At 40.9% G+C, this 14,139-nt stretch overlaps 1 protein-coding gene across 1 annotated transcript in view; it reads left to right on the top strand.

Annotated features, from left to right (window-relative positions):
* The first annotated feature begins 4,978 nt into the window (after positions 1–4,978).
* LOC139459898 (complement C3-like) overlaps positions 4,979–14,139 on the top strand; it is a 50,199-nt gene continuing 41,038 nt past the window's right edge. The window contains exons 1-2 of the mRNA XM_071241618.1: positions 4,979–5,272; positions 13,763–13,929. Of these exons, the coding sequence (XP_071097719.1) occupies positions 5,184–5,272; positions 13,763–13,929 (256 nt within the window). The 5' untranslated portion in view covers positions 4,979–5,183. The remainder of the gene's footprint in view (positions 5,273–13,762; positions 13,930–14,139) is intronic.

Here is a 14,139-nt window from a genome sequence, read left to right on the forward strand (position 1 = left end):
CGTGGATTACCGACATTACACCACGACATATCATACTTCTGTCTAAAACACCCGACGGACATGGTCAATCAGACGGACCGGTCCAAAAAATCAACAGGAGTGGACGGTTCGTACGGCAGGTCGAGGCGTCGGCTACGGCTGCCGCATAACCAACGACTTCCTCGACCATGAAGAAGCGCCGTCTTACCTCCTGCATCTGCGTTCTTTCACGCGCGTCCACCTTTCCGACCGTTATTCACCCATCAACAACAAACCTGGCTGCTGTCGTTTAACACTTCACCCTTTAGTTTTGTCTTCCCTCTGCCGGCTGAACTACCAACCAAGGTCGCACTTGTAGCCTTCATATCCTTAGGGGCTTGTCCTTTATTATATATTTTTCTGACAGTGTCAATGGTGGGTTGAGTGCCTATCGTTCACGCAAGGAAGGAAAACTGATAAGAAATGTGCTGGATGATACAAGGTCAAGGTTTCCACTGAAGGTCATACAAGAGATGCATTAATTCTGAATGGAAACCCGCGAGAAACCTATGATTGTGGGTTCGAATCCCGGTTCGCCCCGATTATGTTTCTAGGTTTGTCAGCTACATACCCGTGCTCGTGGGTTTCACCGAAGTGGTAAACGTCTGAGACCTGCATCACTTCTGGCTTTCGTCCCACATTAAGCTGACACGCCATGATATAACTGTAATACTGTTAAAAGCGGCGTTTAACCCAACTCACTCACTCACTGAACGGAAACCATGGCGGCCATCTTTGATTAATCCGAACTGATCCTTGTACAGTTGGCCGTGAGCACCAAATCTTCGTGGGAAAGGTGACAAGCAAGCTTTGGCATCAGCTAGAACTGAAAATGAGTTTACAATTGTTACATGGAAGTGTATTTTATTGTTGAACAGTGATTGCAACTGTGTTACATTGTTTTTGTTGAGATTCGGTAGAGGCTCATTGCATTGGGTTTGGGACAGTGATCAGTCGTCAGGAAGTTACTATGTTTAGATGCCAGTGTGCAAGCTCCTCACAGCGATAGTCCGTTCCCGGAGCTCTCTAATACTATCGCTGCTACCAGTCAAAACTCGCCACTGTGAATAGGTGGCCACAACCATGCTTAGAGTTGAACTCGCAACCGAATGACCGTTATGTTTACAAACAAGTGACGACTGTCGTGACGCCGAATACACTTATCGCTGCTAAATTACTTTCTTTGCTTGTCAATTTGAATTTCTGTTTCATTAAAACTATCGTGTTATTGATATTGTAAGAATGTAAGGGAGAAGTTGGTTGATTTTCCGTTAGTCTGCAATCTCGAACCAATCTGATTATTAAAACAACAAAGTAAATTCATCTGGAAAACATGGTCAGTCGTAAACCTTTTCAAAAGGAAATATCATGGCATTCCCAAAGACATAAACAAAAGTATCAACGTTACTACATTTGGGGTTAGAGGGCAAAAATGGCCGCGCCCACACTGGTGGCAGCGATGTTACCGAGAGTGTAACGAAGGTGTCACGCGCTGGTAAGGAGCTTGGTTAGTGTGGTGTGTAAACTTCCTGCCCGGTATCCCGCTGACTGTGATAGTATGTTACCGAAATGTCTGTAATATTCTATGTGGCGAGGGCACGATATAGAAATTTCTATTAACTTGGTAAGTTGAATGCAAGGTGACAAAGTCCCTCGACGACGATCCCCTATGACACGCAATCAACCAAGTCACTGAGTCTGACCTCCCGATCCATCATGTAGCCCCGTGCGACATATAACATATTTATATACGTTTCAGGGGACTTCTTCTAACCCTGAATCCCATCGGGTTTCCATGAACATGAGGTATGTGTGGTCGTTCGTGCGTCTATACCATCATACGTGCTTAAACTACTAGTTCACCGATTCACTAATTGAGGATGACCTTGGACTAGGATTATGGAAACGTAACATAGCCAATAACATTGTAACACTTTATTTTCCTGGATGGCGTAGGGAGGCAAAGATTATACCCCTCGGAGAGCCATATTTCATTGCTTCACGTAATCCTAAAAGATACTTTGGAGCATAGTCGCCCTTACAAAAACAAGGAAACATTGTGAAAATTATTTGAATTTTTTTTTTAAATTTTACCAAGGATGACAATGCGGCAAAAACCCTTCTAGGTTTCCATACATTTAAGACTGGCAGGAAAAATGTTGATTTAAATAATAAGATAGGAGCTGACGAGGTATTATTTATTATATCTACAGAGAATTGATGCGGGGAGTCTAGGGAGAAATATTCGTTAATTCTGAGTACAGAGTAAGACGTATTTCACAAGATCTGTAAAGGAAACGACTACTTTGTACAGGTCAGCAGCTTAGAGCCATTGTTTGTCCTTGACAATGTTTGGCTACAGTGCCATCTCGTTTGTGACGTCACAATTGTATAAAAAGGCATGAAGCTGGAAATAGGATACTGAAGTAACCCGAAGCCGCACATTCTAAAACAGAACATGAAACAAAAAGTATAAGTAACCATACGAACTGAGGATAATCTCCTTAACGCCAATCCCCACTGGGGAAATAAATGAGAGTTTTTAATTTTATGGATTGTTACATACCTTCTCTCTGAGTGAGTTGAGGTGAAATTGGGTTTAACGTCGCGTCCAAGATTATTGCACTTATAGAGCGCGCGCGTGTGTGTGTGTGTGTGTACTAGTCCGGACTGATGCCGATTTATAGTGCTAGCTCACTGAGATACCATGCCGCAGTTTAACATGAATACCCCACTCAGACACAGTATACTGACTCCGAGCCGACCAGTCCTTGTTTTAGCCCCGTAATGCCGAGCGTCAGACAGGGTAACAACAAGTACCGTCTTTTGGTATGACGCGGTCGGGGATCGAACCCCGGACCTTCCCCTCTCCGGGCGGACGCTCTACCACTAGACCACGGAGGCGGTCCCCTTCTCTCTAAGAGATTATGTGGTACTGAGTAGTCCCAGCAACCCCTGCTTGTCGTAAGAGGCAGCATCTGCACATTTATAAACACAAAAAGTTATATTCCTCGGTGGGATTCGAACCAGCATCCTCTTGATGTGTCGTCCGTGACGTTACCACTTGTGCCACGGAGACAATTGTCAATCTTCTTAGTCACCATTTGCTGGGTTTATTTGTACATGTTTATGTTAATATTGTACCAAGTTCGTTGTAAGTCCTGGTGGAATATCTTATTTCAATATATATTATACTCGTACATCTCCTCCTCATTTGACTTACTATGCTTGTCGTAAGAGGCGACTAACGGGATCGGGTGGTCAGACACGCTGACTTGGTTGATGCATGTCATCGATCCCAATTGCTTAGATGCTCATGATATTAATCACTGGATTGTCTGGTCCAGACTGGATTATTTACAGACCGCCGTCATGTAGATGGAATATTGCTGAGTGCGGCGTTAAACAACACACCAACCAACCAACTTATCTGGCTTATAACTTGATGGTATGCACTTTATTAAACATGTTTAAATTTAACGTGACTTTACGTAACCATAAACTAACCAGTTTAGTAGTGTTATATTAGGTTTAAAACGTACTTGGTCTCTCTTAACATGAAGGTTACTATCAATTTCGGGTTGTTGCGTCAGATATGAATATACACACACATCCCACGAGAAGGACCAGGAAGTATGTCATCATGGCTATGAATATAACCAATAATACTGAAAGGGTAAAGGGTCATGGTGACCCCACAAGGGTTAACATTTCGTATGGTGTATAAGGTGTCAGCGACACCTAGTTACGGGCTGGTTAACCAAACAGCATCGCAGACAGCGGTATCGTGTTACAGTTCTCCGCAGGGGACAACTCAGTACAAGACATGGTAAACCTATCTACGAATGCAATAAACACAGGCGCCAGCCCTGCACGGCTGTGTGTGTCACCATACTGTGAACTTCTGCTTCATGGCGTTTTATTATCAGATTCATATTCGATTCTATCCACGTATATATTTATGTTCTTTTGAGTAGGATGTGCACTCTCCTCCGTTTAATGACTGGAAAACATAACATTTTTAACTGTTTTAAGGGTATATTTGAAACAAAAAAATAATTGTTAAAAATGTCGTTTTGCAATATTACAATTTTATAGCGACAAAGTAGACACGATTTATGAATAACAACTTCTTTAATACCGTAAAGGCGACGTTTTGGTAAAGATCCTTATACCGTTGTCAGGCAATCGGTCTTGCTTGACAACGTTATAAGGATCTATACCGACACGTCGCCTTGACAGTATTAAAGAAGCTGTTATCCATAAAATTGTGTCTACTTTGTCATCCGTCAACTTCTAGGTAATACCTATCACACAATTTTATTTAGAAGTGGTTCTCTTCATCTTAAGAGAGAGACAGGTAGGTAATGTACTTTTCCTAGAAATCAAAGATTATGTCCAGTTTGTAAAGACTGTTATTTGCAGATGCATTCCATCTCTTGATATCTATATAATACAAATCCTAGGTAATAAATAGCTTCCTAGACAATTCTTTATTTTATGTACTTATGGCATTTATTGATTTTAATTACTCATCTTGCAAGGTTTGTTTGTCATGTTAAGTGAGTTATTAAGGTCTATTGCAATACCTATTCTATGGATTCCTTCATTACAATACAATACACTCTTCTAAGTTTGTGAACACGGGGCGATGGCATGTATGTCTCATGAATAAAGATTATACCCACATATATTATATTACGTTCCTTTTCTCTACCAATGCCATGCATCATGGTCTGAGAACACTGTCTTAATAATGTTTGTTAATAATTTAGCTGCATGTACGATATTGCATAGTCGTCAATTTTACAGGCGTTTCAGACAGGGCGTGCAAGCAACTTGAGTTGATAGGAATCGCATGTGAAGGACAACCTATGCAGCTGACGTATCCCTTTAAACTTTGATCACTCAAAAGCCCCCCTCCCCCACCCACAACAGTGCACTCTTGCGCAACAGATGTCCCAGCCACAACTGTGGGAATGGGTCACGTCCCAAACTCATCAGTATGACTTACACCAGGCGATTCATCCTCGACACGGGCACTCGTATTTCACGACCTCTCGCCAAAGTTCAGCGATATTTCTACGCCCGGATCTATCCCACATGGCGATAACACTTTGTATACATTTTGTGATTCCATCGTAAACTTAAACGGACGCCATTCTATGCGCAAGTCTTTGTATATCAACATGATGCGCCATTTTCTTAGCCTGGTGTTTCTTGTGTGGAGTTTAGTGGAAGCTGAGGACACGAGGTGAGTACTGTTATATGAGTGTATGGAATAGTGTTAGGGTCAAATGTGGGCGTGTTTCCATGTAATCGTGTATATAGGGCAATACATTGTCTTCTTACGATGCAAAGGCTCCGCCTTGTCAGACCGTCCGTGTTAGCAGGAAGATGCGGAGAAGAAAGACGCTTTATTGCATCCTTTTATGATTGGAATACAGATGTATGACCTTGGTTAGTGCTACACATGTAACATTGTGTACGGCCATGTGGGGAAATTATCGGTTAATATGAGAACCGAACTAGTATATGAGACTACGTTCTTGATGCATTGGCAAAACTCGTGTGTGTATGTTTAATCATCGCATGTACCTGTACCTATGCTACACTCGGACAAAATAACAGAATATGTACATGATTGGGTTTTGTACATGTTGTGACCGAGATACAAATATGAATACAAGTTCAAGATCGATTGTACAGTGTATTATTTAGTATTCCTCTGTACTATATCGGCGACAATCGTCATTAATAGAACTGCCATTACATCATGATAGAAATGCAATTACATCAATGCCTGGGCCCACTTGCACAAAGCGATCTTTGCGCTAAGATGATCTTAACTCCCATACTTTAGCATAGGCTTACAATAGTCTTAGCTCTAAGATCGTTTTGTGTAAGTAGGCCCATGGTCTATTACATCAATACGTGATATATTTGTGATTTAAACATATTTGTATTGCGGAAAATGAAATGGATTAGGCACAAGTGACACACTTACGAGAACTTAACCTAGGACTAAAATATTTGGTATTTTTCATCAATACCTGGTGTATTACATGAATCATTGGTCTATTACATCAACGCCGACCCGTAAAGACCCTGGTAGAGAATAGGTCTTCAGCAACCCATGCTTGCCGGAACAGGTGGTTATGCTTGTCGTGAGAGGTGACTAACTGGATCGGGTGGTCAGGCTCGCTGACTTGGTTGATGCATGTAATCGTAGCCCAATTGCGTAGATCGATGCTCATGATATGAACCACTGGATTGTCAGGTCCAGACTCAATTATGTCCAGACAGCCGTGATATATAGCTGGAATCAATACCTTTTCTAGCACATTGATACCTGATCTTTGACATAAATACCTTGTCTTTTACATCAATACCTGATCTTTCACATTAATAAATAATGGAATGATGATCTGCCATTTCCAATAATAGTAGGCCTTTGATCGTCTTTACAAGCTATTAAGTCATTTCGTTAAACGAACGCAGGAAAGCAAGCACATACTGTGCCTCCCTCACCAAGTTATGCTATTTAACATTAACAAAATTATGATTGCACTTTGAACTCTACTTTAGAAATAGAACGACAGGCACCTATATGCTTATAATTTGGGTTACAGATTTTGTAATATGTTTTAATAATACGATCGCAGATACATTTTTGATTTCATAAAACAGATTGAACGATATATAAGTGTGTCCCTTCTGTGACAAGCAGGACACGAGAGAGGGAGTCAAGACGCACAAACGTCTGAAGGAAGGAGGAATGACTGAACTCTTCCTTCCTGCCAGTAGTGTCAGTGATCGAGATAGCACGACCCGCCCGTCGTAGGCCGAGTGCGTGAGAACTATTTCATGATAACTGCGGAATGATAAAAGTTTCCCAAATGTACTGCATCCATTATAGCTCGGTTTGTACATGTGTCCCTCTGTTTGTAAATATCCCCCTCCTTTTGTACCCCCTTTTGTAAATGTGTCCCCCTTTTGTAAATGTGTCCCTCCGTTTGTAAATGTGTTCCCCCCTTTAGAAAATGGGTCCCCCTTTTGTAAATGTGTCACCCCCTATTGTAAATGTTTTCCCCAATTTGTAAATGTCTCCCCTTTTGTAAATTTGTCCCCCTTTTGTAAATGTCTCCCCCTTTTGTAAATGTGTCCACTTTTGCAAATGTGTCCCCTTCTTGTAAATATGTCCCCCCTTTTATAAATGTGTCCCCCCTTTTGTAAATGCATCCCTCTTTTGTAAATGTGTCCCCCTTTTGTAAATGTGTCCCTCTTTTGCAAATGCATCCCTCTTTTGTAAATGTGTCCCCCTTTTGTAAATGTGTACCTCTTTTGCAAATGTGTACCCCCTTTTGTAAATGTGCCCCTCTTTTGTAAATATGTCCCCCCCTTTTGTAAATGTGTACCCCCTTTTGTAAATGTGTTCCCCCTTTTGTAAATGTGTCCCCCTTTTGTGAATGCATCCCTCTTTTGTAAATATGTCCCCCCCTTTTGTAAATGTGTGCCCCCTTTTGTAAATGTGTACCCCCTTTTGTAAATGTGTCCCCCTTTTGTAAATGTGTCCCCCTTTTGTAAATGTGTCCCCCTTTTGTGAATGCATCCCTCTTTTGTAAATATGTCCCCCCCTTTTGTAAATGTGTGCCCCCTTTTGTAAATGTGCCCCCCTTTTGTAAATGTATCCCTCTTTTGTAAATGTGTCCCCCTTTTGTAAATGTATCCCCCCTTTTGCAAATGTGTACTCCCTTTTGTAAATGTGTCCCCCTTTTGTAAATGTATCCCCCCTTTTGCAAATGTGTCCCCCTTTTGTAAATGTATCCCCCCTTTTGCAAATGTGTCCCCCTTTTGTAAATGTATCCCCCCTTTTGTAAATGTGCCCTCCTTTTGTAAATGTATCCCTCTTTTGTAAATGTGTCCCCCTTTTGTAAATGTATCCCCCCTTTTGCAAATGTGTCTCCCTTTTGTAAATGTATCCCCCCTTTTGCAAATGTGTCCCCCTTTTGTAAATGTGTCCCCCTTTTGTAAATGTGTCTCCCCTTATGTAAATGTATCCCCCCTTTTGTAAATGTTTCCATCCTTTGGGAAATCTGTTGCTCCGTTTCTTTGCTTTTCGGAGACGACGGGCTGATTTTTAAATATCAAAAATATCAAAACCAATTGCCATATTATTGGGAGTAAGCTACAGGTCGTGAACCGCCAAATGTTTTCAGATAAAACGTTCGTTCGCTGATATCACTTGAACCCAACAGTACACCAATTCCCTGTGGTGCTTCCTTTATCGGGAGATAAGCCATCATGATGCTCCGGTACACTGGATGAGGCGGTGGACCTGTTGGCGCGGCAGTGTCTTTGCTAACTTAGGAGTATTTCACACGTTGTCATTTCTGCGTCGAGGTCTGGAGTAACATACGTATACATGTAATAAATACATTGTAATAATATATTATATATCAGGAGCTCTCTCATCTTATATGGATCGCCTCCATGGTCTAGTGGTAGAGCGCCCGCCCGGAGAGCGGAAGGTCAGGGTTCGATCCCGGCCACGTCATACTAAAGACGTTAAAAGATGGTACTTGTTGTTACCTTGCCTGGCGTTGGCAAGGATTGGTCCGCTCTGAGTTAATATACTATGTGTGAGTGAGGTATTAATGTTAAACTGCGGAATGATATCTCAGTGGGCTAGCACTATAAACATTGCAATAGTCCGGACAAGTACACACACACACACACACACACACACACACACACACACACACACACGCACACACACACACACGCACACACACACACACGTACGTGCAATAATCTTGAACGCGACGTTAAGCCCCATTTCACCTTACCTCATCCTAAATGAGGCATATGTTTCCACAATACATTTCTGCGCAGAGAGTTCTACTGCGTTGTGGGGATCTGAAACTAAACTATATGGCAAACATTCTTAGAACCCAGTACCCCAACATCGTCGTGATAAATATACATGTAACCCGCCTTGGAGGGAAATACATTTCTCAGCGGGTGAATAGATCCCGTATACCCCGCCACGAGCAAGACAGGCTTCACGTAGATTTCTGAGAGGCAGAATAAATCCCTTATACCCCGCTTCTAAATTTGTCATTAATCGCCGACACGTAAGGGATGATGTAAATCCTGCCGGGGCCCTAGCAGGTACCAAAAGTACCGTAAGCCCCCATGGTCCCCTGTATGGTGATCTACCTTCAATGGTTGGCGATCTATAGCCCGTCTTTATATTGTGTTGTTTACTGATAATGTATTATTTGAAATGTTCTCAACTAGTTTTAAATCGAATCTGTGATATTCTAGTTATTTTACTTTCCATCATTTACAGGTTGTAATAAGTCTAAGATATATGTATTAATAATTTCTAATTTTTCTAACTTCTCGTCACGATATGGCTGAAATACTGCCCATGTGACGCTAACGTTTAACTCACTCACTCACTCGAAGTGAATGAAAGTCACGTGACATAGCACAAGTTTACCTAAAATCAATCGAACAGCTGTTTACTATCAATTATTGAGCCTCAGCCTCAGCCTCAGCCTCAGCCTCGTGGCCTCGGGACGCATGAAACCCGATGCACCCCTCGTAATACTGCTACATCTTACATAAGAATAAATTAGAACCCTCCAAGCCTGGATCTAACTTTTAAAATTTGACAGTTCGATCCCTAAGGGCGCAGCCAGCAGGGTCTAACTGTCAAATGTTAAAAGTTTGATCCCGCCTTGGAGGGATCTAATTTATTTAAACCATGTCCAACATTTATAGCACCTAAAATGCTTAAAAAACATTGTTTTGTTAAAGGTATTTTGTAATTTTTTTCATGAATTATATGCTCAACTGTGAGGTCACTGTGTTAGCCGGCCCTACGTGAAGCACGTGAAATGTGTCCCCCGAGCCTTTCGCACGTGCACCTCGCACTTTGCCGATTTGGGTTATGAAATGCATGTCCCGGGGCAAGTATACCATTCATTTTGGACCAACTCGAGCACATTTATCAATCAACTAAGTTTTACTTGCCCATGTTGATGGGCCTATTATGAGCAAATATAGCCCTGATCAAGATAATAGTAATTTCTTTTCTGTCTGTTCGTTTCGTTGAACGAAAAGCTTCAAAATCACAAGTCCTGTACAAATACTAGAATACATAGAGTAACATACTGTATAAAAATTGCATAATACACATTTCGCAGTTCATAAAGGGATAAGCAATTGGTACTGATGTAAGTAAATATAAAACTATTAAAAGATTTTATGCTCAGCTGACCCCGCGAGATGCACGTGAAACGTGTACCCCGTGCCATTCTCTCGTGCACTCCGCTCCGGATTACGAAATGCAATGTGATTGGCACATTCATCAACAATAGCCAATGGTTCTGATAAAAGAAAAGCGGACACTTCTATCTCGTTTTTTTTCTACTATGGAAACGCTTCTACAAATTTACATATGAATTACTTTATTCGTAAGGGGGCCACCGGTATACATTGTTCATTAATCGGTATCCATAGTAACGATGGAGCGCCAGATGATAACAGAGTATATAAAACTAACAATGGTAAAAAAATAGAGCAGATCATACTAAACAGATCATTTCTTTTCCACAGGGGTTTGTCCCAACCGATTACTTTAAATGAAATTGTTTACAGTGCATAAATAAACAATGAAGCTTTGGATAGTATCAGTACTTATTTACAAAAGAGTTTGTCACAGTAGATAAGTACATAAATTCTGTTTACAGTGTATATATGAGCAATAAAGTTTGAAAAGTAGAGCAGAAAAGTAAATCCTACAAGAAGCATCAGTTCTTGTTTACAAAGCGTCTATTTCACCCGACCACTGGGGACTGAATTATTGAAAGCCATTATTAAATATGTAGTGAGTATCAACCCAAATACATGTGGTTTCCTCTTAATACATGTTCATATTAATCATTGGTTAAGAACTTTTCCCTTTTCTTAAATGCAAGAAAAATAAATTTTCCTATGCTGTTTAACATTGTGGTGTTAGAAGATACAAGTAAACTATGAAGCTTTTGCTCTGTAGGACATCGGTGAAAATAACTAGGAATAAGTGACTGTCTTAAATCCGAGAAGAAGGTACATTCAAGACAAAAATGAAACTCTGTTTCTACGATGGGAATAACACAAAAAGGACAGAGACGTTTATCTCTCGCAAAACCCAGCTTTCTGCCTGCCTCAATCATCAACTGATGGCTGGAGCACCTAAGTGAACAAAGTGCAATACGATAAGCTCTTTAAATTTATATTAACATCGTATAAATAATTTTCAAATACAATATGAGATTTCAATTATCTGTACAGATCTAGCTTGGAACTATTTTGAATATTTGACAACCACATTTGTTGATCAGTATCGATACATCTTTGTTTAAATGAAGCCAAAAACTGATTTACATTTCCAATATTCTGAGCCTCCCAAACAGTTCCAAAACCAGAGTTGTATAGCAGCATTTTCACATCTAGGGCCCATGATTTGATATTTTTATTTGCCAAAGATAATTGGTAATTATACACATGTTTTAGAATACCGTTTTCTTCTTGGTACAACAACCGTATCCAAAACTTAATGATTTTAACAAAACGGTTTACTCGAAGAGAGTATCGACCAAGCTCTCCACGAGCAACAATGTGAGGTGTAAATCTGCTAAGATTCAAAATAGTTTTACAAAATACGTCATGAAATCTTTCAACATCGGGTGAAGTGTGGAATCCCCACACTTCACTTCCGTAGTTTAGAGCTTGACAAATGAACACCCAAGTACTTATAGGTAGGGACAATCTCCAAAGCGTCATCCTTTAGTAAAAACTTTTCAAAAGATTTCGAATTTACATATACTACGTTGTCATAACAGGCGACTATGCTTGTCATAAGAGGCGACTAACGGGATCGGGTGATCAGGCTTGCTGACTTGGTTGATGCATGTCATCGTATCCTAATTGCGGCGATCGATGCTCATGATATCAATCACTGAATTATCTGGTCCAGACACGATTATTTGCAGACCGTTGTCATATAGCTGAAATAATGCTGAGTGCGGCGTTAAACAAAAAACAACAACAAAAAAACGTTCAATCTACAGATAGCATGCTGAAGAAGAATATAAATCCCCGTTAATAAACGGATTATCAATTTGCCGTATTGTTAGTAAAACTATTTATTTAATTATTAATTCCGCAGAATGCCTTCACTGTCGTTGCAGAAGAATGTTCGTGGCGGTTCGAATCCCGAATATGTTTCTCATCAGGTTGTTCTATCACCAATCAGAGGCAAAGACGAAACCCCGCCATTGCCAAGTCGTATTTAACAAACAGTTCAATTAGTTGATGCCTATTAAAAGATAAAGTAGCCATGATTTAACATTTTGACATTTTGTCAAGAAAATGTAGGCACGGTTTAATAATTCATACTGAGGTGTAGGTTCTTCTGGTCATCCATGTTTTCATTATTTTAAAACTCGGCCTACCTTGTACCTATGTCGAGAATTGAACCTGGGTCTTCGGCGTGACAAGCGAACGCTTTAACCACTAGGCTACCCCACCGCCCCTGAAAAACAGTAGAACTGATAGGGACATGGAATATGCACTAGTATATATCAATTAAATCGATTATTAGTGACATACAATTTATTTATCCTGTTCAGTCTGTGGCACCCGTTATAAGCACATATAGCAAGTCGAATGTTTTCCCTGAAAATTGAAAAAAACACGGGAACATACGGTACAAGTCAAACTAGGGAATTGCATCGGAAATCTGGAAATATCCTCCACATATCTACCGTGAAACCTTTGAAAGTTTTACTGAGGACTTGCATTCTGTAACCCTGATCAAACATTTTGAGTCGTTTGACGCTCTTTGATAACTTTGAAGAAAGAGCATGCTAGATTGTACCTCAAAGTTGTGAAATGTAGACAGGTCTGAGCTGTTGGAATATTGCTCGACATGACGGGAAAGTAGACTGTATTTAGATGGGTGAAATGGACTACAAACTGAAATGCCTCCATTACTCGTGTCCAGATAGGTTATAGAAACTCTTCGATGTGACGGTGTTGGAGCATTAGGATGGTGGGGGTTCAGGGTAAAGTTAGTCCACAGCAACCTATCCTAGTTGTAAGAGGCGACCAAATGGATCGGTTGATAGCTTTGCATCGTATCCTGACGGCACGGGGTTTCTGGTCGCTGTTTTTACAGGCCGCCTTCGTACAGCTGGGATATGGGCTGATTGTAGTGTTAAACGACAAACAGACAAACATGGTCACGTAAATATTAGCATCAATATGAGGATACATCATAGCATAGATGATGTTTGTTTGTTGTTTAACGGCGTATCAGCAACACTGCAGCTATAAAAACGGCGGCAAACAATCACCCGGATCACTCGATCACTTCGTCGCTTCGTACACCAAGCAGTGGTTACTGGGGATGTTCGAGAAAATTAACCTGGAATCCCCATGGAGTGACTTGATTGGGACTGAGGTTACTACAGGGATCTATTAGTATTCGAGACCCGTGGAGATCCTGGTAGAGAGTAGGTCTTCAGCAACCCGTGCTTGCCGTAAGAGGCGACTCGATTATTTACAGACCTCCGTCATGTATCTGAAATATTGCTGAGTGCGGCGTTAAACAACAAACAAACAAACAAACAATTAAACAATACTAGTATTCTAACCTGGAGTCTCCACTTGGTTGTTCTCATTGCAGTCCTGTCTACTTCATCGTCGCCCCTAACATCATCCACGTCGATACAGATGAAGTCGTCACCGTGACGACGTACGGCGTTGAGGAAGAGGTGACGATACGGCTTTCGTTGTTGGACTTTCCTAAAAGCACAGTTGTCCATTTTGAGCAGGAGATCACAGTATCGTCAAGTAAGCGTAACACGTATCTTGTGTGACACCAACTTAATGTTTAGTATTGACACTGGTCTTAAACGTGCCGTAGAATTGACGTCATATATCAATGTTCCTCACACTCTAGATGGCGCTCCATTAGTAATGACGTCACCCGCAAATGTTGATGAACTTCCAATAGTACTGACGCCACGTTCAGATACACTTGATGACGTTCCAATATTACTT

This window comes from Haliotis cracherodii, unplaced genomic scaffold, assembly GCF_022045235.1.
Source record: "Haliotis cracherodii isolate W230 unplaced genomic scaffold, xgHalCrac1.p SCAF_13, whole genome shotgun sequence".
Classification (NCBI taxonomy): Eukaryota; Metazoa; Mollusca; class Gastropoda; order Lepetellida; family Haliotidae; genus Haliotis; species Haliotis cracherodii.